Source organism: Camelus dromedarius, chromosome 10 (genome assembly GCF_036321535.1).
Source record: "Camelus dromedarius isolate mCamDro1 chromosome 10, mCamDro1.pat, whole genome shotgun sequence".
Classification (NCBI taxonomy): Eukaryota; Metazoa; Chordata; class Mammalia; order Artiodactyla; family Camelidae; genus Camelus; species Camelus dromedarius.
In genome coordinates, this window is record NC_087445.1 from 441,134 (window position 1) to 464,252 (window position 23,119).

General features: G+C 35.7%; 1 protein-coding gene across 2 annotated transcripts in view; it reads left to right on the forward strand.

Moving 5' to 3' along the window:
- Positions 1-23,119, forward strand: part of CENPP (centromere protein P) — a 219,109-nt gene that overhangs the window by 30,612 nt on the left and 165,378 nt on the right. For both annotated transcript variants that reach the window (XM_010974832.3, XM_064490065.1), the window contains exon 4: positions 2,515-2,603. In XM_010974832.3, coding sequence (XP_010973134.2) covers positions 2,515-2,603 — 89 coding nt within the window. The remainder of the gene's footprint in view (positions 1-2,514; positions 2,604-23,119) is intronic.

Here is a 23,119-nt window from a genome sequence, read left to right on the forward strand (position 1 = left end):
CTCGAAAAGATATATGCACCCCCATGTTCATTGCAGCATTATTTACAATAGCCAAGGCATGGAAACAACCAAAGGGTCCATTGATGGGCAAATGGATAAAGAAAATTATAGTCTGTATATATAATGGAATATTATTCAGCCATAAAATGAGTGAAATAGTGTCATTTGTGACAACATGGATGGACCTTGAGAGCATTATGCTAAGTGAAGTAAGACAGAGAAATAATTGTATGATGTCACTTATATGTGGAATCTAAGAAACAACCTAAACAAAAGAGAATAGATTGGTGGTTTCCAGGGAGAGGAGATGGGGGAAATGGTTGAAGGCAGTCAAAAGGTACAAACCTCCAGAGATGAAATAAATAAGTTATGAGGATCTAATGTACAGTATAGCAACTGTAGTTAATTGCATTTTTAAAAGTTGCTAAGAGAGTAAATCTTCAAAGTTCTCGTCACAAAAAAACACAATTTTTGTAATTATATATGGAGACATATATTAACTAGAGCAATTGTGGTGATCATTTTGCAGTATAGACAAATATGGAATAATGATTTTGAACACCTGAAACTAATAGTGTTATATGTCAATTATACCTCAAGAGAAATTTTTGAAAAGAGTGTCTCATATCACAGACTCCAAAGAAAATTTACCTGATGTGGTGACATTCAAACCCAAATGATAGAAAACACTACAGTCTGATAGAGGCTGCTTCATGAGCAGTATGTAAATTTTTGTGAAATTAACAGGACCCTTTTCTTGAATGTCTCTACCCACAAGTTGTAGAGAAAAATGACATATGCGGGCCTAGGTTAAATTGACTGTGGTAGAAAGGAATGTGCTGTTGAAATTCAGGCAGGATCTTTGAAGTCAGGTTGTTAAGTTTTTAAGTGGACATACATTTTTATTTTTCTTGTATATGTGTAGGTATAGAATTACTGGGTTAGATGAAAGTACCAGATTATGACTAGTGATGTTGAACATCTTTTCATAAGTTTATTGGCCATTTGTAAATCATCCCTGACGAAATGTCTGTTGAGATGCTCAGTTTTTAATTAGGTTATTTGTCTTTTCATTATTGAGTTCTAAGTGTCTCTGGAATTTGTTCTTGGTTAGATATGGTGGTAGATGTGTACTGACAGCCTACTTTATCTACAGCTGCTCCTAACAATTCTCACTATGTTCTTGAGTAGCTGAAAATCTAAACAAATTATAAGCCATTAATATCCATTTCTCCAGCAACTCAAAATATAGACAGTCAGTGTCCAGACTAATGGGGAAGAGTCAAGCAGTATCCACTCACCCTATATCCCCTTAGAAAATACTAGAAATTGCTAGATCTAATCCTGGTAACAAATAAGATCCACAGAGTTCAGAGCATAAAGATGATACAGAGTTTGTTCATCATCATTTAGGATCCTTGCCTCAAAAGGAATTAGAAAATGGAGATAAATACAGTTTTAAAGAATTAATCCAGGAAATACAGGAACATGCTACATTATGACTTCTTGGACTCTCAAATGAAAGCATTCAAAGAAGACTGAATAAGAAGGAACGAGAGCTTAGAGAAAGGAAGAAAGAATTAAATGATTATAGTGCTGAATATAAAACAGATAAACAAGTTTCTTCTGTATAGCACAGGCAACTATATTCAATATCTTGTAGTAACCTATGATGAAAAAGAATATGAAAACAAAGATATGTATATATATGTATGACTGAAACATTATGCTGTACACCAGAAATTGACACGATATAAACTATGTTTCAATTTAAAAAGAGAGAGAGAGAAAATGATTATAGTGCTGAAAATTAAAGTAGCCAGGAGTATAGACTTGAAAAAAATTGCCTAAAAGTGCAACTGAAAAGAAGGAAAAGAAGGAAAATCTGGAGGACAATGAAGAGTCAATATATGATTTTTCCAAAAATAAGAAAAAAGTGAAAGAGAAATTATAGGTAATATGTAATAGAAGAAACTTGACTAGAGGGAAGGAGAAAACCTGAATTTGAATACAGAGTTGTTTTTGGCTTTTTTGTATTAAGGAGCCATTAGTCTTTGTCTTCATTTCTCATTACTTTATGATAGAGTCTTAGAATTCAAAGTTCTGGGACAGAGAATATAAATATTTTAAGTTACGCATTGTCAGAATGATGTTACAGGTTAAATGTCATCCATTATTTTTACTTGCTTATTTATTTATTTTTGTTATTGTTTGCCTAGAAAGTTCTTTCTAACTTAGTAATCAGTTAAATGTCTATATTTCTTCCTATGATTTTGGTGTTTTATATGTAAGTAAGTAATTGTTTGGAGTTCATTTTGGTTTTTAGTATGGATTGAGGGTCTGATTTCATTCTTATAAGAAGTAACTCATGTTTGCATTTCCCTTTCTTGGTTAGTTTTTCCTATTTTTGGGTGACATTTCACCTTGTTTTTTCAAAGTAGTTTTTTGTCTTTGTATTTTATTTAAAAGTTGACTGTGCTTTGATACAAAAAAGTATTTTTGTCCTTATTTTAGAATAAGGAGAGTGTATCTTCAGTGATTACTGACCTCAGCATAATAATGGAGCCCACCGATTATTCAGAATTAAGTGAATTTGTGTCTAGGTAAGATACTTTACTTTTTTTTTTAAGGGATTGTTTCACTTTACAACTTTAAGTTTACCTGTTCTTTTTCCTTGATCAGTAGATACCAAAATATTTTTGACAGCATAGCACCATTATTGTGACTTACATTTAATATTCTCTGTATCTGTCATTCATTCAATTAAAGTTTATTATACATCTACCATGTGATAAGCATTAAAATTAAAATGTCAGCAAAAACAGATGTAGTCCTGGATTTTCATGGAATTTATAGACTAGAAGAGATGTCAGATATTAAATAATCGCAGAAATAAATCTAAAATTATGGCTGTGATAATTGCTACAGAAAGAGTTACACAATGCTGTTGAAGCATCCATCAGGAATTTGACTTTTGGGGAGAACATAAAATACTTTCCTGAAACTTGAGCTGATATCTGCAAAATGAGCAGGGATACACTAACAGAGAGGTTCTAGACAGAATAGCTTATACACAGACACTGTGGTAGAGGGGAGCATGGCAACTGTGAGCAATGGCCAGGAGACCAGAGTGGCTAGAGGAGGATGAGAGCAGGAGAGTGTGGTAGAAGACAAGACTAGCAACATACGTAAGGTCACACTATGGATTTAAGTATAAGGAGTTTGATCATAGTCCTAAGACCAACATGAAGCACTGAAAGGTTTTAAACTGAGCCTAAGGAAGGCAGAAGTGTGACATTCTGGAAAGAATTATTCCTCATGCTGGAAGGAGAAGAGATTTAAGGGATATAGAATTAGATACTGGGGGGTCAGTGACTAGCCCATTGAAACAGTTCAGGGAAACAGGTGTGTAGTTTGGACTAGAATAATGGTAGTTGAGACAGAGAGCTAGATGGATTTAGGGGATATTCAGGAAGTATAATTGAATAGGCATGATGTTGATGGAATAAGAGGGGTCAGGAGTCAATGACAGATAGTGACTCCTGTCCCAAGTCAACTGTCCAAAGTCAGAACCTGCTTGCTGGTGGTGACTGCGTTTGTTGAGATAAGAAAAGTTGGAAAAGTACCACGTCAGGCGAGATTGTGTCTTCAGTTTGGACATATTGAACATGAGTACCTTTGAAACACTGAAGTAAAAAGAAGTAAACAGCTAAGAAGAGGTATAGGTAGGAAATATAAACATTGGAGTGATCTGCCAGTGGATAAAGTAAAAACTTTGAGCAGTAATGAGTATGGAGAGAATATAGGGTGAAAATAGAAGAAGGACTGGAACTGAACCTTAAAGGATTCTAAAATATACTGCTGAATAGAACTGAAGGATCCTGCAAAGGAATTAGAAAACTGAGAGATGGGAGGAAAACCAGGAATGTGTTTTTGACCATTGACAGTTGGGTTAACATTAGTTTTTCCTTCACATCTTTAAAGAAATCCTTTCCGTGTCCCCTGGAGGGTATAGATCTGCTATATTGTTTTTGTGTATGTGTGATTTTTCAGATGCTTTCACCTTCTATTAATTTTGCTTTTCAACAGTTTCTGCTATTTCTAGTGTATGTTTATGTGAAAATTCCCAACCATATCTTTCAGATGCTTTTTCTGTCCTGTTCTCTTTCTTCTCTAACTCTGATTACACGTATGTTAGAACATTTGATATATTGTCTCAGTGTTTGGATACTCTGTTCTATTTCTTTCACTCTTTTTTTTTTTCTTTGAATTTCAGTTTGGATAAGTTCTGTTACCCTATCTTCCAGTTTACAGATTCTTCCCTCAGCTGAGGTCCAGTCTGCCAGTGAGCCCGCTGAAGAAATTCTTCATCTCCAGTGTAATATTTTTTATTTCTAGTGTTTTTGTTTGATTCTTAATTTTTCTCTCTGCTGAAATTCGCCATTTGTTCATGCATGTTGTCCAAGTTTTTTCTTTTTACTAGATCTTATAACCTATTAATCAGTTTTTTTTCTTTTATATTTTCTTATGGAAATTTTCAAATGTAAGTTTTCCCTGTTGCTCAAAAATAGAGCATTCCTATGAAATTCCTTTGTAAGCCAGAATGGTGTAACGTGAAGAAGCAATTACCTCAGGACACATTTTGCTGATGGATGCACAAAATAAATCAAGATACAGCACAGATGCTTACAGACACAGTTCAAAGCTATGGTGGCTTGATGCTGAGATGCTGAGTGTAGTTTCTGGGAAAGGAGCTTGGTGGTACCACTCTAGCTGCTCCGTGTGTGCTTCTGTGACGGCTTGCTGCTAAACACAACTTGAACACTATTTTCACTTTTTGCTTTTTTAAAAACTAAAAGTGAAAGATCTTTTCAGACTTCTTTTTAACTAGCGAAAAGAGGTATTAATATAGATCTTTCATAAAAGTGAAGTGGTGTGAATCAAACTTTGGAAAAGTGGAGGACACGTGGATATGTAAAATAATAGTATAATTAACCTGCCGCTACCCATTAGGCTACATCATCAGTTATCAATATTTTGCTAATCTTATTTCATCTATTCTTACACATACACATTTTTAAGCTTTCAATTTGCAAATAATTGTAGACTTACAGGAAGTTGCAAAAAACAAAAACAGTATACAAGGAGATTTCATACACCCTTCCTCCAGCCTCTGACGATGGTAACATCTTGCATAACTATAGTATACTATCAAAATCAGAAAATTGATCTTCATAATATCTAGGGAGCTTTCACAAATTTTATCAGTTGTGCAAGCACTTGTGTGTGTGTGTGTGTGTGTGTTTGTGTTCTATGCAATTTTATTACATATATAGCTTCGTGAACCCACCACCACATTCAAGATAGAAGACTATTTTGTTTTCCTTTGTACTAGCTCCTTTTTTCCTCCCAATTTAAAAAAATTGTGATAAAATATATATAACATAAAATTTACCTTCTAACCAATTGTAAGTGTAGAATTCAGTGGTGTTAAATACATTCATAATGTTATACAACCATCATCATCTGTCTCCATAACTCTTTTCATCTTGTAAAATTGAAACTCTATACCCATTAAACAATAAATCCCCATTTTCTTCTCTATTCCATTCCTATTTGTGTCTCTATGATTTTTAATCATAGTTACTTTAAAGTCCCTGTCTAATGTTACTAACATTTGAATCATCTTTGAGTCCAATTCTGGTGATTGGTTTACAACAGGTTGTTCTTTCTTAAATTTTTGTATCTCATAATTTTTTAGTGACTGATGGACACTGTGTGGAGAAACAGTAGACACTGAAACATATAGTATTTATGCCCAGAAATGAGCACAGTCTTTTATCAGGCTGTTAGTATGCAGTTTAATTCAAGCTAGTCAGCAAGTTGAGCTATAGGTGTGGGACTTTTGTTTCTTTCTTAACTTCAGGCACCAAAGGCTTCAGATTCTTCCAGCAGTGAGTTCAAATTCAAATTTAGTTCTTCCTTGTGGGTAGAATGGAGTTTGGGTACCTGGAGGGCTTTCGTCAGCATTTCAGCCTCACTCTCAGCTTTTATCAGTCCCTACACATCTGTATCTCAGAACAGAATTACACTGCACTCTTCACTGCACTAGACACTCCCCCAGCAGTAGATGTAGATGCTTGTTACTTGGTGCTAGGCTCATGGTGGGAGCAAAGGGAGTTCTGTGTTTCCATGGTCCATCCTTAGTATCGGGCGGGTCCTGTGGAACCCACTGTTCCTGCTCCTGTTCCCCAGTGCAGCCAGACTCAGCCTGAATCTGGGGTTGGTCTTGAGTGGGAGAGAGCTCCTTGCCCCTCTCTTGGACACCCCACCATGGTAGCAGGGTTATGCTTGGTTTTAGTGTAGGATCCTGCACCCACAGGGTTTCCTACCCCTCCCATGGAGCAGAGGGATTTAGCTTCTGCCCCTCTTCCCAAAGCAGTGGATCTTTCTTCTGGTATCAGAAGTATTTTCTCCCCCCCTCCCAGAATCAGACTCGGTTTGACTCCTCGTCCTCCCTTGCAAGAGATTTTTTTTTCTCCCATTGCTTTGCTGCTACTTCTTTAGGAGCTTAGGGCTTTTGCTTCCTACCAGAGGAGAATTCTGGCTTTTTGTTTTAGCAGCAGCTAATCACGTCTTCTTCATACCTGTGCCACTGCGGGGAGCTCTCTGTGGGCTCCTGCCATGACTCCAGTCTTTCTGGGAGAGTCCCTTTGTGTCTGGGGTTCCTGTCTGTTCCAAAATGACACCCTACCCTACATTTGTCCTTTAAGAATTTGTTGAAATTTGAGTTGCTTTCTTGTTACCCACTTGTATGGTGGCTGCTTCCCTCCCCTACGTTTAACCTGTAAGTAGTTTATGTGTCCTGTTTCTCCTTTGAGGGAGAAAAAATTTAATTTACTTGGTTGCCTTATAACTTTAGGGCTTTTATTGGGTCAAGAAAGTTTAAGATTTTATAGATTAGTCAGACTTTTCCTTGACGTTAGATTGAGAGTGGTCTTCTCAGCAGCTTTTTACATCTTTAATATAAGTGGAACTCTTTCTTGATTTTCTCTTGACTCTCATTCTGGAATTTGGGACATATTATCTTTTTTCCTCTGCAGGCATCTTGCCCTTCCTTTATGTTTTCTATCTCTTCATATTTTTGTGTTTATTCTATTTTTTGTGTGTGTGTATGTATATATATATATATATATACATACACACACACAAAAGAATATATATATATTCTTTTATATATAAAAGAATATATCTTTTATATATAAAAGAATATATATATATAACAAGTATAGTCAGTTTACAATGTTGTGTCAGTTTCTGATGTACAGCACAATGCCTCAGTCATACATGAACATTCATATATTCGTTTTCATATTCTTTTTTGTCATGAGTTAATACAAGAAATCGAATATAGTTCCCTGCACTATAAACATGAAGTTATTGTTTATCTATTATAAATGTATCAATAAATATCTGCAAATCTCTAACTCCCAGTTTATCCCCTCCCCGTCCCTCCTCGGTAACCACAAGTTTGTTCTCTATGTCTGAGAGTCTGTTTCTGTTTTGCAAGTAAGTTTGTTTGTCTTCTTTTTTAGATTCCACATGTAAGTGATATCATGTGGTATTTTTCTTTCTCTTTCTAGCTTATTTCCCTTAGAATGACATTCTCTGGGGATATTCATGTTGCTGCAAATGGCATTATTCTAGCATCTTTTATGGCTGAGTAGTATTCCATTGTATAAATATACCACAACTTCTTTATCCAGTCATCGATGTCGATGGACATTCATGTTACCTCCATGTCTTGGCTATTGTAAATAGTGCTGCTATGAACATTGGGGTGCATATGTCTTTTTGAATTAAGGTTCCCTCTGGATATATGCCCAGGAGTAGGATTGCTGCATCATATGGTAAGTCTATTTTTAGTCTTTTGAGGAATCTCCATACTGTTTTCCATAATGGCTACACCAAACTGCATTCCCACCAACAGTGTAGCAGAGTTCCCTTTTCTCCACATACTCTCTAGCATTTATCATTTATGGACTTCTGAATGACAGCCATTCTGACTGGTGTGAAGTGATACCTCATTATTGTAGTTTTGGTTTGCATTTCTCTGATAATTAGTGATGTTGAGCATTGTTTCATGTGTCTATTGGCCATTTATATGTCTTCATCGGAGAATTGCTTGTTTAGGTCTTCTGCCCATTTTTGGATTGGGTTGTTTGTTTTTTTTTTATTAAGTTGTACGAGGTATTTTTATATTCTATAAATTAAGCCCTTGTCAGTCTCATCTTTTGCATTTATTTTCTCCCATTCTGTAGATTTTTTGTTTTTTGTTTTTTGTTTTGCTTATGGTTTCCTTTCCTGTGCAAAAGTTTGTAAGTTTAATTAGGTCCCATTTGTTTACTTTTGCTTTTATTTCTGTTGCCCGGGTAGACTGCCCTAGGCGAACATTGCTGAGATTTCTGTCAGATAATGTTTTGCCTATGTTTTCTTCTAAAAGGTTTATAGTGTCTTATGTTTAGGTCTTTAAGCCATTTTGAGTTTATTTTTATGTACGATGTGAGGGAGTGTTCTAACTTCATTGATTTACATGCATTTGTCCAGGTTTCTCAACACCATTTGCTGAAGAGACTGTCTTTACTCCATTGTGTGTTCTTGCCTCCTTTGTCAAAGATTAATTGACCAAAAGTTTGTGGGTTCATTTCTGGGCTCTCTATTCTGTTCCATTGATCCATATCTCTGGTTTTGTGCCAATACCATGCTGTTTTGATTCCTGTAGCTCTATAGTATTGTCTGAAGTCTAGGAGGGTTATTCCTCCAGCTTTGTGCTTTTTCTTCAGTAATGCTGTGGCAATTCTGGAGCTTTTGTGATTCCATATAAATTTTAGGATTATTTGTTATAGTTCTGTGAAAAATATCCTGGGTAATTTGATAGGGATCACATTAAATCTGTAGATTGCTTTGTGTAGTATGGCCATTTTAACAATATTAATTCTTCCAACCCAGGAACATGGGGTATCTTTCCATTTCTTTAAGTCATCTTTAATTTCCTTAGTCAGTGTTTTGTACTTCTCCGCATATAAGTCTTTCATTTGTGCTTATTCTTGATTGTTCCTCAGATCTGTATTTTGGTTCAGTAATTATTCTTCATTTTCTGACTAATCTGCTCTTAAGTCCCCATCCATTGAGTTTTAATTTTCACTGACAGTACTTGTTATTTATAATAGTTCTATGTGTCTCATTTTCAAATCTGTCTCTCTCTCTTTTTTTTTAAAGAATCTGTTTGTTTGTTTTTGAAGTACAGTTAATTACAATGTGTCAATCTGTGGTGTATGGCACAATGTCCCAGTCATGCACATACATACATATATTCATTTTTTTAATGGTTGCTTTTCAGTGTAACTATTCTAGATTATCTTCTTAGATGAATATTCCAGTAGAGGATAATTACTGCTTCAAATTGTGTCTAATGGGCTATTAAACCCATCTGTTGATCTTTCAACCTCACTGTCAGGACTGGTCATTGCTCAAAAGTTCTTTATGTTACCTCTTTTGTTTTCTAGTTTTTCTGCTATTATGAATAGAAGTGCTGGAAACATTTGTGTAGGGGGTTTTGTGTGAACATATCTTTTCATTTCTCTTAGGCAGGAATGGGCAAAATCTGATTCACAGACCAACTGCCTATTTTTATAAAAGAAGTTTTATTGAAACACAGTCCTGTCTATTCCTTATGTGTTGTCTATAGTTGCTTTCATGGTACAGTGGCAGGGTGAAGTAATTGTAACGGACCATGCAGACTGCAAGCCTGATGTATTTACTGTCTGACCCTCTAAGGAGAGTTTACTGACTTTTGCTCTAGGATGAATACCTGGGAGTGGGACCTTTGGGTCATATGGTAAGTGTATGTTTTTCTTTATAAGAAGTTGCCAAACCATTCTCCAGAAGGTTGTACGAGTTTTGCATTTCTACCAGCAATATATGAGAGTTCCTTTTGCTCTTCATGCTCCCTAACACTTGGTATGTATATATTTTTTGACTTATCCATTCTAGTAGGAGTGTAGTATAATCTCATTTCCCTAATGGTTAATAATGGGAGCGTCTTTACATGTGCTTAATTGCCATCGAGTCCTCTTTTTTTGGTGAAGTTTATATTCCAGTCTTTTACTTATTGCTTCATTACTTATTGCTTTATTACATTATTTATTTTCTCACTGTTCTTTTGGGAATTCTTTATATATTCTGCATATAAGTCCTTTGTCATATATGCAATTTCCAAATATTTCTCCCATTCTGTAGCTTGTCTTTTCACTTAACAGTATCATTCAGAGAGCAAAACGTTTTCATTTCAAAAACACAGCTTACCTTTTTTTTTTCTTTTTTAAGCTCTTCTTTTTGGTGTGATGTCTGAGAACTTTTTGCCCAACCTCAGGTTATGAATGTTGCCTTCAAAAGTTAGAAATTTTCTATAGTTTTACTTCTTACATTTAGATCTATGATTTATTTTCACTTAATGTAATTGTTGATATGTTTGGATTGAGATCTACCCATTTAGCAGTTATTTTTATTCTCTCTGTCTTTTTCTGCTTTTTTCTCCTTTCATGTCTTTTCTGGATTCTTTGAACATTTAAAAAAAATTACACTTTAATTTGATTTTTTTCTATGTCTCTTACACATTATATAAATATATATGTTAAATATTATATCTAAATATGTATTGTATATATATATATTATATATATAGCTGGTTTCTTTAGGGATCACAGTCTACTTGGAATTAATTTTTTTTTTTGCCACTTCAAGTAAAAACTTTATACTAAATAGATCCCTTTACTCTCATCTCTTCATGTTATAGTCATCATGTGTATTACTTCCACATACATTATGACCCAGTCAGATACTGTTATAATTCTTACTTTCTGCCTTTTAACATATTTTAAAGAACTTAAGAGAAGAATAGTCTGATACATTTATGCAGATTATTACCATTTTGGTTGTTTTTCATTAGTTCCTATTATTATAGGTTTCCCTCTGGCATTGTTTTCTTTCCATCTGAAGACCTTTATTTAGCATTTCTTTTTGACGACTTTCACTTGGACAAATTTTCATCTAAGAATGTCATTTTTATACCTTCATCTCAGGAAGAAATTTTCACTAGATACTGAATTCCGGGTTGAGAGTTCTTTTCTTTCAGTCCTTTAAAAATGTTGTTTGACTTCCTCTGGCCTCCATGGTTTCTACTGAGAAATCTGCTGTCTTGAAATCCTTGATCCTCTATTATGTTGTGTCTGTTTTCCTCTAACTGATTCAGGAAGTTTTCTTTTTCTTTAATTTTCAATAGTTTGATTATGAGATGTTTAAGCATGGATTTCTTTGAGTTATCCTCTCGGGGGTTATCTGAGCTTCTTGTGCATTTACATCTTTTTACCCAGTTTGGAAAGTTTTCAGCCATTATTCCTCCAAATATTTTTTTTGCTCAGCACTTTTTCTTCTGTGCTTCTGGGTCTCTGATGATATCAGTGTAAAATCTTTTGGTGTTCTACTGCATATTCCTGTGGCTTTGTTCAGTTTATTCAATTTCTTCCTTCTGTGTTATTCTAACTGAATGGTTTCTGGTACTCACCATTACAGTCACGGTATTAAACAGCTTCATCAATGTGAAAAATCCCTCACACTGTCCACCAACTCTTAACCCCTGGCAAAACGTGCTCTCATCTTCACTAGAGTTTTTCCTTTTACAAAATGTCAAATAAATTAAATCACACAGTGTGCAACCTTATGAGACTGATTTCTTTACTTACCATAATGCCGTTGAGATTCATCTGTCTTTTCATTTCTGAGTAGTATTCCATTGTATGGATAATAGTTTGTTTATCCACTCACTTATTGGAGGGACGTTCAGGTTATATCCAGTTTTTGGTGATTATAAATAGTGCTACTCAATAGACGTTTTTATGTGAATGTGAGTAGTCTTTAGGGTAAGTAACCAGAAGTGGGGTTGCTGAGCCATATGATAAGAATATGTTTAAATTTATAATAAACTGAATATACTGCCTGACTGTATACTCGAGTGACTATACCATTTTGCATTCCCACCAACAGTGTGTGAGAGAGACTGATAGTATTTAATGAATTAACTTCTGATAATCACATGATTTTAGACCTAATATTCCTAGGAATTTGTTTTTTAAATAAAAGCTTAAAGTTTTTATTCTGAATTTCTCTTTAGGTTTTGCTTTATCCTTGAGAAAGAGACATTTTGGAGTAACACTACTTTTTTGACTACTCTAGTTGAAACTGAAATGCGTCACTGCCAAGATTTTGTGAAAAAAATCTAGGGAAACATCTGTTTTACATTTACTGAAATTTGAACTATGCTTGGGAAAAATAGATAAATTGAAATCACTCTTACTGCTGTAAGAGCCAACACACACACACACACACACACACACACACACACACACACACACACACACACAGAATTTCTTCCTATAATGGAAAACTATGGATGTGAATGGGGCTGAAGGAATTGTGACTTACTCCACTTTTAAATAGTTTTATTTTTTTTTATGGACATATAGTTGATTTACAGTGTTAGTTACTGATATACAGCATAGTGATTTAATTATATAGTTATCTATAGTCTTTTTTTAACTTTCTTTAAGTTTATTTTTTTGAAATTGAAGTATGGTTGATTTATAGTATTGTGTTAGTTTCAGGTGTACATACAGCATAATGATTCAGTTTTGTTGTGGATTATATTTCATTATAGGTTACTACAAGATATTGGGTATAATTCCCTGAGCTATACAGTAAATCTATTGCTTGCTTACCTGTTTGTAAGGGAATAAAATGTATCATTTACATTAGCAATGAAAAAGTAAACTAATCAAGAGTAATGTTTCTTTCTTACATTTTAAATCAACTGTGCTTCAATTAAAAAGCAAACAACCAACCAGCCAACCCATTTAAAATATGGGCAGAAGAACTGAACAGACATTTTTCCAAAAGAGGAAATGCAGATGGCCAACAGGAACATGGAGAGCTGCTCAACATTATTAATATCAGGGAAATGCAAATCAGAATCACAATGAGACACCATCTCACACCTATCAGAATGGCCATAATCAGAAAGAACGCAAATAACAAATGTTGGCAAGCATGTGGAGAAAAGGGAACCCTTGTACCCTGTTGTTGGGAATGTAAATTGGTGCAGCCACTATGGAAAATAATATAGAGCTTTCTCAAAAATCCAGAAATATAACCAGCAAATGGCCCAGCAACTCCAGTCCTGGGCATATATCTGAGAAAAACAAAAACATTAACTCAAAAAGATACATATACCCTGCTATTAACAGCAACTTTATTTATAATTGCCAAGATATGGATGCATCCTATGTGCACATCAACAGATGAATGGATAAAGAAGCTGTAGCATATATATGCAATGGAATACAACTCACCCATAAAAAAGGATATTTTTGCCATTTGTGGTCCTTAATTCACTTTTTTTTTTTTACACTTCTAAAACCAGAACTTCATATCTGGTGTAAACATTTCCATTGCATCAAAAGCAACAAAATACCTAGAAAAAACTTAACCAAGGAGGTTACCTATACTCTGAAAACTGTAAAACACTGATGAAGGAAATTGAATGTGAGACAAAGAAATAGAAAGATATCTTGTGCTCTTGGATTAGAAGAATCAGCACTGTCAAAATGGCCATACTGTTCAAAGCAATCTGCAGATCCAATGCACCCCCTGTCAAAGTACTCATGACATTTTTCACAGAACTACGACAAACAATTCCAAAATTTATACGGGACCATAAAAGACACTGAATTGCTAAAGGAGTCTTTTGTACGTCTTTTTCTCATCTTTTTGTTCTCTTTTCTTATGGTTTGATAACTAGAGAAGGTCCTTTAACATTTGTTGTAAACCTGATTTGGTGGTGCTGAAATCTTTTAGTTTTTGTTTATCTGTGAAGCTTTTGATTTCTCCATCAAAGCCTTGCTGGATAGAGTATTCTTGGTTGTAAGTTTTCCCTTTTCATCACTTTAAATACACTGTGCCGCTCCCTTCTGGCCTGTAGAGTTTCTGCTGAAAAATCAGCTGATAACCTTATGGGAGTTCCTTTGTATGTTATTTGTTGCTTTTCTCTTTCTAATTTTATTATTTTCTCCTTATCCTTAATTTTTGTCAATCTGATTACTACGTGCCTTGGTGTGTTCCTCTTTGGGTTGATCCTGTGTGGAACTCTCTGCACTTCCTGGACTTGGATGGCTGTTTCCTTTCCCAAATTGGGGAAGTTTTTGGTTATTATCTCTTCAAAAATTTTCTCAGGTCCTTTCTCTCTTCTCTTTCTGGGACCCCTATAATGTGAATATTAGTGTGCTGCTTGTTGTCCCAGAGTTCTCTTAAACTATCCTCATTTCTTTTCTTTTTACTTTTTTCTGTTCTGCAGTAGTGATTTCCACTAATCTGTCTTCTAATCTAATCTGTCACTGATCCATTCTTGGTTCCTTCTAGTATGTTATTCATTTCAGTGATTTTATTCTTTAGCTCTGTTTGGGTATTCTTTATATTGTCCAACTCTTTGCTAAAAACTTCACTCTGTGCATCTATGCTCCTCTTGAGTTCTCTGAACATCTTGGCCATCATTACTTTAAACTCTTTCTCATCACTTATTCCTCTTCTGGGATTTTATCTTGTGCCTTGGCCTGGGAGATACTCCTTTGCCGCTTCATATGGTCTATCTTTCTATGTGTTTGTGGATTCATTCCACAGGCTTTGGGATTATTGTTTTCTTATTTCTAGTATCTGCCCCCTGGTGGATGAGGCTGGACTAGAGGCTTATGCAGGTTTCCTGGCAGGAGGAGCCAGTGGCTGCCCACTGCTGGGTAGAGCTTGGTCCTGGACTTCTGGTGGGTAGGACTGTGTCTAGAAGCGTTTGTGGTTTAGGAAGTCTGATGATGGGTATGGCTGTGCTCCCACCCTGTATGTTGTTTGGCCTGAGGCTTCCCTATAGGCTGTTGGGTGGCGCTAGGGCCCATGCTAATGATTCAATCAAGGTGTCAGCCTCCAGGAAGGCTCATGTGGATGAACACTCCTGGAATGTCCACCACCAGCTTTTATGTCCCAGTGAGCTGCAGCCGTTCCCTACATCCCCAGGAAACCCTCCAAAACCAGCAGGCAGGCCTGGCCCAGGTTCCTATGAAATCACTGCCTCCGCCCTTGGACCTGGTGCATGTGAGTTTCCACGTACGCTACGCTTCCCCATAATTTCAAGAATTTAAGAGTAATAGTTTGTTATATTTACCCAGATTTTTGCCATTTCTGATGAAACCTTTTTAGAACTCGTTGCATATATCATTGTTGTGTTCTCCTAAATACTTTGCAATCTAAGAATAGAGGTATTTTATATACTCATAGTGCAGTGATCAACCTCAGGCCATAAATTGACATTGATAAAATACTTTTATCTATTTTGCCATCCATATTCCAATTTGGTTATTTGATCTAATAATGTCCTTGTCGACTGAAATAAATGCGCAGCCTAAAAGTTGAGAGTTATGTTTTATTTGGCAGGAGGACTCAAGCCAGGATGACATCCCCTCAGATCACTCTGAGGGACTGCTCTGAGGTAGGGGAGGAGCTAGGATATACAGGAGCTTTACAACAAAGACCAGGTAGTTGGAACAATAAAACATTGCTTGTTATCTAAAGAAAACCAGGCATCTCAAATTAAAGAATTTTGTGCTTTTCTATGTATGGGAGGAAGCAAACATTTGGGCTCATTGAATTCATTCCTTTGACAAGCACCTAGCTGTCTAGGGCCAGTGTCCTGTCCTTTCTTATTCTGAATCCCTCAGAGAGCACCATTGTGAGTGGCTGCAGAGGCCGGGCTGCAGGCTTGTCTTCACTGGGGGGTGGCGGCAGCCGCTGATGACTTGATGGTTTCAGCATTCTTTGTTTGCTGATATGGTTTGCAGTATTTTTGGCTCACATTCTTTATTATATTTTCTTTTCCCCTGCATGACCTAGTCTAGTGTCACGTATTGCATGTAGTTATCATGTCTCTATAGATTCCTTTAATCTGGAACAATTCCAAAGTGTTTTATGACTTTGCCATCTGGAAAAAAATACAGTTCTTCCATCTCTCCCTGCACTCTCAGTAGAACATTTCTTATTTTGTCTTTTTTCTCATGATTAATTGCTATTGTGTATTCTCAGGTAACTTGCTATGTGGGTGATGTTTTGTCCTTCTCAGATATCTGTCCCTCAGAGGTGAGGTTAATTTTGATCATTCAGTCTTAACTGTTGCCTGATTTGCCACTGTGTCATCACTGCTTTTTTTTTTTCCTCCCTTGCAACTAATCAGCATTCTGTGGGCAGACACTTTTATGATCATACAGATACTACTCTTTGTTAAAATTTCTGCCTATACTTAGCCCCTCCTGGTGATTCTTTTCTGATCCACTCTTCACTGTGATGTTTGCAACATTATGATTTTTCAAGCCTAGCACTTCCCTTTACATTCCTCAACAGGAATTCGGCCTTCTGCTTAAGAAATAGATCTCCTTTCTCCCCATGTATGTGCGTAAATGTATATATATATCTATTTACTATAGATATGGTTTTATTCACTCTTATTTTTTCCAAAGATTTATAATTGCTTACTCTTCTTATCATGTCTTTCAGTACTTCCTTATATTCTGGCATAAAAAGACTTCCAGGCTCAAAATACAGCCCTCCTGCCCCAGGATGACAATTTTAAAATAAATAAATCCATGTGTATTGAGAGCATATTTTATATTTTGTAGTATATTAGTCTCTAAGAATAACTTTGAACAAGATATGACATTTCTGACTTCATGAAGCTGACAAACTAGTAAATGAGCGAAACCAGTACTGTGTGGTACATGATGACGGAATAAGGGCTATAGGAGTGTAAGTGCATGTATGTATATTATGTGGCACACGTTGTTGTATGTACTTAACACGCAGCAATGAGCAAAGTAAAACATCTCTGCCCTCATAAACTTATTTTCTAGGAGACAAAAAAGGCAATAAATAAAGCTGATACATAAGGTGAATAATAGAGATAAATGGTCTGGGGGAAAATAAAGTGGGTTGGGAAATAGGGAATATACAGGATGAAGCAGAGGTGTCTTTATTTTTTTTTTAAATTGGAGTATGGTTGATTCATAGTGTTGTGTTAGTTCCAGGTGTACAGCAAAGTGCTTTAGTTATAGGTAGGTAGGTAAGTAGATAGATAGATAGATAGATAGATTCTTTTTTAGGTTCTTTTCCATTATAGTTTATTACAGGATATTGAATATAGTTCCCTGTGCTATACGGTAGGACCTTGTTGTTTTATCTCTTTTACATATAGTAGTTTGTATCTGCTAATCCCAAACTCCTAATTTATCCCTCCCACCTTCCCTTTTGGTAACCATAAGTTTGTTTTCTACGTCTGTGAGTCTGTTTCTGTTTTGTAAATAAGTTCGTTTGTATCGTGGAAGTTTTGTACTTAATTCCCTATACCTGTATTGCCCCTCTCCCCTCCCCTCACCCCACTGGTAACCACTAGTTTGTTCTCTATATCTGTGAGTCTGCTTCTTTTTTGTTATATTCACCATTTTTTTGTATTTTTTAGATCCACATATACATGATATCATATATTTGTCTTTCTCTGTCTGACTTACCTCACTTAGTATGATAATCTCTAGGTCAATCCATGTTGCTGCAGATGGCACTATTTCATTGTTTTTATGGCTGAATAATATTCCTTTGTGTGTGTATGTATATATGTTTATATATGTGTATTCTTTATCTATTCATCTGTTGATGGGCATTTTGTTTGCCTCCATGTCTTGGCTATTGTAAATAGTGCTGCTATGAACATGGGAGTGAATATACCTTTTCGAATTAGTTTTCTCTGGATGTATGCCCAGGAGAGGCATTGCAAGATCATGTGGTAACTCTATTTTTATTTTTTCAAGGAAACTCCATACCCTTCCATAGTGGCTGCACCAGTTTACATTCCTACCAACAGTGTAGGAGGGTTCCCTTTTCTCCACACCCTCTCCAGCACTTATTGTTTGTAGACATTTTAATGATGGCCATTCTATTGGTATGAGGTGGAGGTATCCACTTTTATAGCATGGTCAGGGAAGGCTTCATTGAAAGGGTAACATATGAGTATGTCAGGGAGCTAGCCTTGCCTAAGTATACCTTGCTGGTTATCAACTCTAGGTAATCTCTAAATATGAATCATATTTTGCCTTCTATTATAATCACTTAGTATGTGTATCTTATCCTTAGTGTGAATTATAAATATGTGATGACAAGGACAGTGTACCTTCATATAATACATTTTTTTTAAACTAATAACTAATACCAAAGAATTAGGAAAGATATTTAAACCCTGGGAGCTCTTCCTTTATCTGCAAAGTGAAGAATCTGGATAAAATTATTTGCAAGTCTCTGTGCCATTCCAAAAGTTTAATATGTTTATGAATCAAAGAATAAAAATATTTTGGAGAAATGATGGAACTTATTGGGATTGGAATGATAGAGCCATTAGAAGATCATTCGTGACCTTGCTCTCCCCTTTACAACATGGAATGATTGATAATATTTAGGGAATGCTTCTCAACAAAACTGCATCTACAAAGCAATGTTCCTCTGGGCCACCCACTCTGCATGGAATTACTTCATCTGACAAATTGCTTATTGTTTTATATTACTTGTGGCATAGATTCCTAAATTCCTTCAGTAAGTATACATGCCCACCACTATTTACAATACACTCAACTGATCTATTTACAAGGATTCTTCAAGAATGAATTCTGTGTGCCAAATGCTTTTTTCAGTTTTATTGTTAATGCACTCTTTTTTTCCCCTCCAAAATAAAGAACACAGAAAAGCATAAAAAGTGATAACTAGAAGGCATTTTGGATAAAAGCACTCCTCAGAGTAATCATTGTACATGTAATCATTGTAAGCTGAATGATTATTATATACACATACTTATTTTTCATATGTCTGAGGCAATTTTAGGCCATTTTCCAAGAATCACAACTTAATTAATCCTCATACTGACTTCCACAAGAGCCCTCATGAAGTTATGATTCCAAGTTCTAACAGGCTCACCAAGATGAGCTTCAAAGTGGCTTCAGAAAGCCATTTACTCAGTTATCCTGAGCTGCCTCAAATTAGTCACCTTCACAGAAAGATAACTGTAGCTTCCCTGAAGACCAGTCTGGTCAGATCCGTCTGAAAAGCACTTCCAGTGAGTTCATCAACTCAAGGTTATAGGACCATTTGGTTGAGAAACCAGGTGCTGAGAAAATAAATCTCACCACTGCTGTTCATATATTCTGTGGTAGTCTTTTTCCTCTCTACAGGAACCCACAGCTTGCATGTGAAATAAACAGCTATGCTCATATGTATGTACTACCTGGCTAATGTCTAGAAGTTAATAATAAATGCATGAGAACCTATTTTAATAGGTTTTTTTAATTATTTGACAGTGGTAAGGCCAACAGTTCAGGAAGATGACTGCCATTGAAAAGATAGTTTGTTACTCATGGTTCCCAAGTGGAGGGGCACGCCGTGTCACCAGGGGCCACATGGAGATGCACTGGAGTAGGTCAGGAGACAGAGGTAGATGGGGAAACTGGTCAAGAGCCTTTAGTGCAATTTCAGAGGGAAGAAACAGGTGAGTCAGGGTGAGGAGGCTTAGGTTGGCTAGTTAGAATAATGTCAGTAGCCTCTAGGTCACAGGGACTGTCTCTAGATGTCTGGTACCTAGCCCCAGGCAAGTGGACACAGGAATAGCAAATACAAAGAAGGTGGTTGAGATATGGGCTCTGGATTGGTTGGATTGTATTAGAAAAGCACACTCAGGAACAAGTTGTTTACTGTCTCCAGAAATGGGCTAACCTTGAGAGGGACAGTTCTTTCAGCATTAGCAAGTTGCCAGATATCAAAGCGTTGAAAAATAGAAAAAGAAAGACATGATTAATACAGGGCCCTTTCTGAGTCCTTTTAAAATTCAAGGCATAGATGTCAGTGAAACTAACAGAGTTATGTAACTTTGAACATTCTCTCCTCTGTAAAAGCAACATGAAAACTGGCCAAAACCATCAGAATCAAATTTTTTTGGAACTCTAGAAATAAACCAAAGGTAGAGAACATTTATTTAGGAAAAGCAACAGAATCTTGATAAGAAGAATGACCTTTGTGGCCTTAATATTTTTTATTTGTTTGTTTATTAGAAGATCTGTATCCTGAATGCTTTTGTTTATAATTGAAGTATAGCCAGTTACAATGTGTCAGTTTCTGGTGTATAGCATAATGACGCCAGTCTTGCATATTATATACATATATTCATTTTCATATTCTTTTTCATTAAAGGTTTTTATAAGATATTGAGTATAGTTCCCTGTGCTATACAGTAGAAATTAATTTTTTAATCTATTTTTATATATAGTGGTTAATATTTGCAAATCTCAAACACCCAAGTTTATCCCTTTCAATCCCTGTCTCCCTGGTAACCATAGATTGTTTCCTATGTCTGTGAGTCTATTTCTGTTTTGTAGATGAGTTCATTAGTGTCCTCTTTTTTCTTTTTTTCCCTTTTTTTTAGATTCCGTATATAAGTGGTATCATATAGTATTTGTCTTTCTTTGTCTGCCTTACTTCACATAGAATGATGATCTCCAAGTCCATCCATGTTGCTGCATGGCATTTTATGCTTTTTTATGGCTAAGTAGTATTCCCTTAGATAAATATACCACAACTTCTTTATCCAGTCATCTCCTGATGGACATTTAGGTTGTTTCCATCTCTTGGCTATGGTATATATGCTGTTACCAACATTGGAGTGCATGTATCATTTTGAATTAGAGTCCCCCCAGATATACAACCAGGAGTGGAATTGCTAGATTATGTGTTGAGTCAATTTTTAGTTTTTTGAGGAATCTCCATACTGTTTTCCATAAAGGCTCCACCAAACTACATTCCTACAAACAGTGTAGGAAGGTTACCTTTTCTCCACATCCTCTCCAGTATTTATCATTTGTGGACTTTTGACTGATGGCCATTCTGACTGGTGTGAAGTGATACCTCATTGTAGTTTTGATTTGCATTTCCCTGCTAATTAGTGATATTGAGCATTTTTTATGTGCCTGTTGGCCATTTGTATGTCTTTGAAGAATTTAGGTCATCTGATTTTTGGATTGGGTTGTTTGTTTGCTTTTGTTATTAAGTTTTATGAGCTGTTAAGTTTATGAGCTGTTATTCTGGAAATTAAGCCTTTGTCACTCACATAATTTGCAAGTATTTTCTCCCATTCTGTAGGTTGTCATTCTATTTTGCTTATGGTTTTCTTTGCAATGCAAAAGCTTGTAAGTTTAATTAGGCCCCATTTGTCTATTTTTGCTTTTATTTCTATTGCCTGGGTAGACTGCCCTAGGAGAGTGTTGCTAAGATTTATGCCAGAGAATGTTTTGTCAATGTTTTCTTGTAGGACGTTTATTGTGCCTTGTCTTATATTTAAGTCTTTAAGCCATTTTAAGTTAATTTTTCTGTATGGTGTGAAGGAGTATTCTAACTTCATTGATTTGCATGCTGCTATCCAATTTTTCCAACAAGGCTTTCTGAAGAGACTGTCTTTTCTCCATTTTATATTCTTGCCTCCTTTGTCAAAGATTAATTGACCAAAAGTTTGTGGATTTATTTCTAGGCTCTCTATTCTGTTCCATTGATCCATATGTCTGGTTTTAGGCCAATACCATGCTGTTTTGATTACTGTAGCTCTGTAGATTTGGCTGACACCTGGGAGGGTTATTCTTCCAATTTTATTCTCTTACTTCAGTATATCTTTGGCAATTCTGGGTCTTTCGTGATTCCATATAAATTTTAGGATTATTTGTTCTAGTTATGTGAAAAATGTCATGGGTAATTTGTAGGAATTGCATTAAATCTGCTTTGGGAATTATGGCCATTTTAACACTATTCTTCCAATCTAAGAACATGGGATATCTTTACATTTCTTTAGGTCTTCTTTAATTTCCTTTATCAACGTTTTGTAGTTATCCAGATATAAGTCATGTCATTGGTCAGATTTATTCCTAAGTATTTTATTGTTTTTGGTGCAATTTTAAAAGGGATTGTTTCTTTACTTTCCTTTTCTGATATTTCATTTTTAGTGTAAACAAATGCAACTGATTTCTGTATGTTAGTCTTGTATCCTACACCCTTGCTAAATTCTTTTATCAGCTTTAGTAGTTTTTGTGTGGAGCTTTTAGGGATATCTATATATAATATCATGTCATCCGCATATAGAGACAGTATTACTTCTTCTCTTCCAATTTGGATCCCTTTTATTTCTTTTTCTTGTCTGATTGCTGTGGCTAGGACTTCCAAAACTATTTGAATACAAGTGATAAGAGGAAGCATCCTTGTCTTGTTGCAGATTTTAGACGGAAGGCTTTCCGTTTTTCACTGTTGAGTGTTATGCTGACTTTGGTTTTGTCATGAATAGCTTTCTTTATGTTGAGATATGTTCCCTCTGTACCCACTTTGGTAAGAGTTTTAATCATAAGTAGGTGTTGAATTTTATCAAATGCTTTTTCTGCATCTATTCGGATGATCATGTGATTTTTGTCCTTTCTTTTGTTCATGCAGTGTATAACATTGATTATTTGCGTATGTTGACTCATTCTTATGTCCCTTGAGTGAATCCAACTTGATCATAGTGGATGATCTTTTTTTATGTGTTGTTTGATTCTGTTTGCTAATGTTTTGTTGACAGTGTTTGCATCTATGTTCATCAACGATATTGGCCTGTAATTTTCTTTTTTGGTAGTGTCTTTGTCTGGTTTTGGTATCAGGGTGATGGCAGCTTGTGAGTTTGGGAGTGTTTTCTCCTCTTCAGTCTTTTGTAAGAGTTTGAGAAGGATTGGTATAAGTTCTTTTTTGTATGTTTGATAGAATTCCACAGTGAAGCCATTTAGTCCTGGCCTTTTGTTTGCAGGGAGGTTTATATTGCTGATTCTATTTCACTTCTAGTGATTGGTCTGTTCAAGTGGTCTGTTTCCTGTTGTTT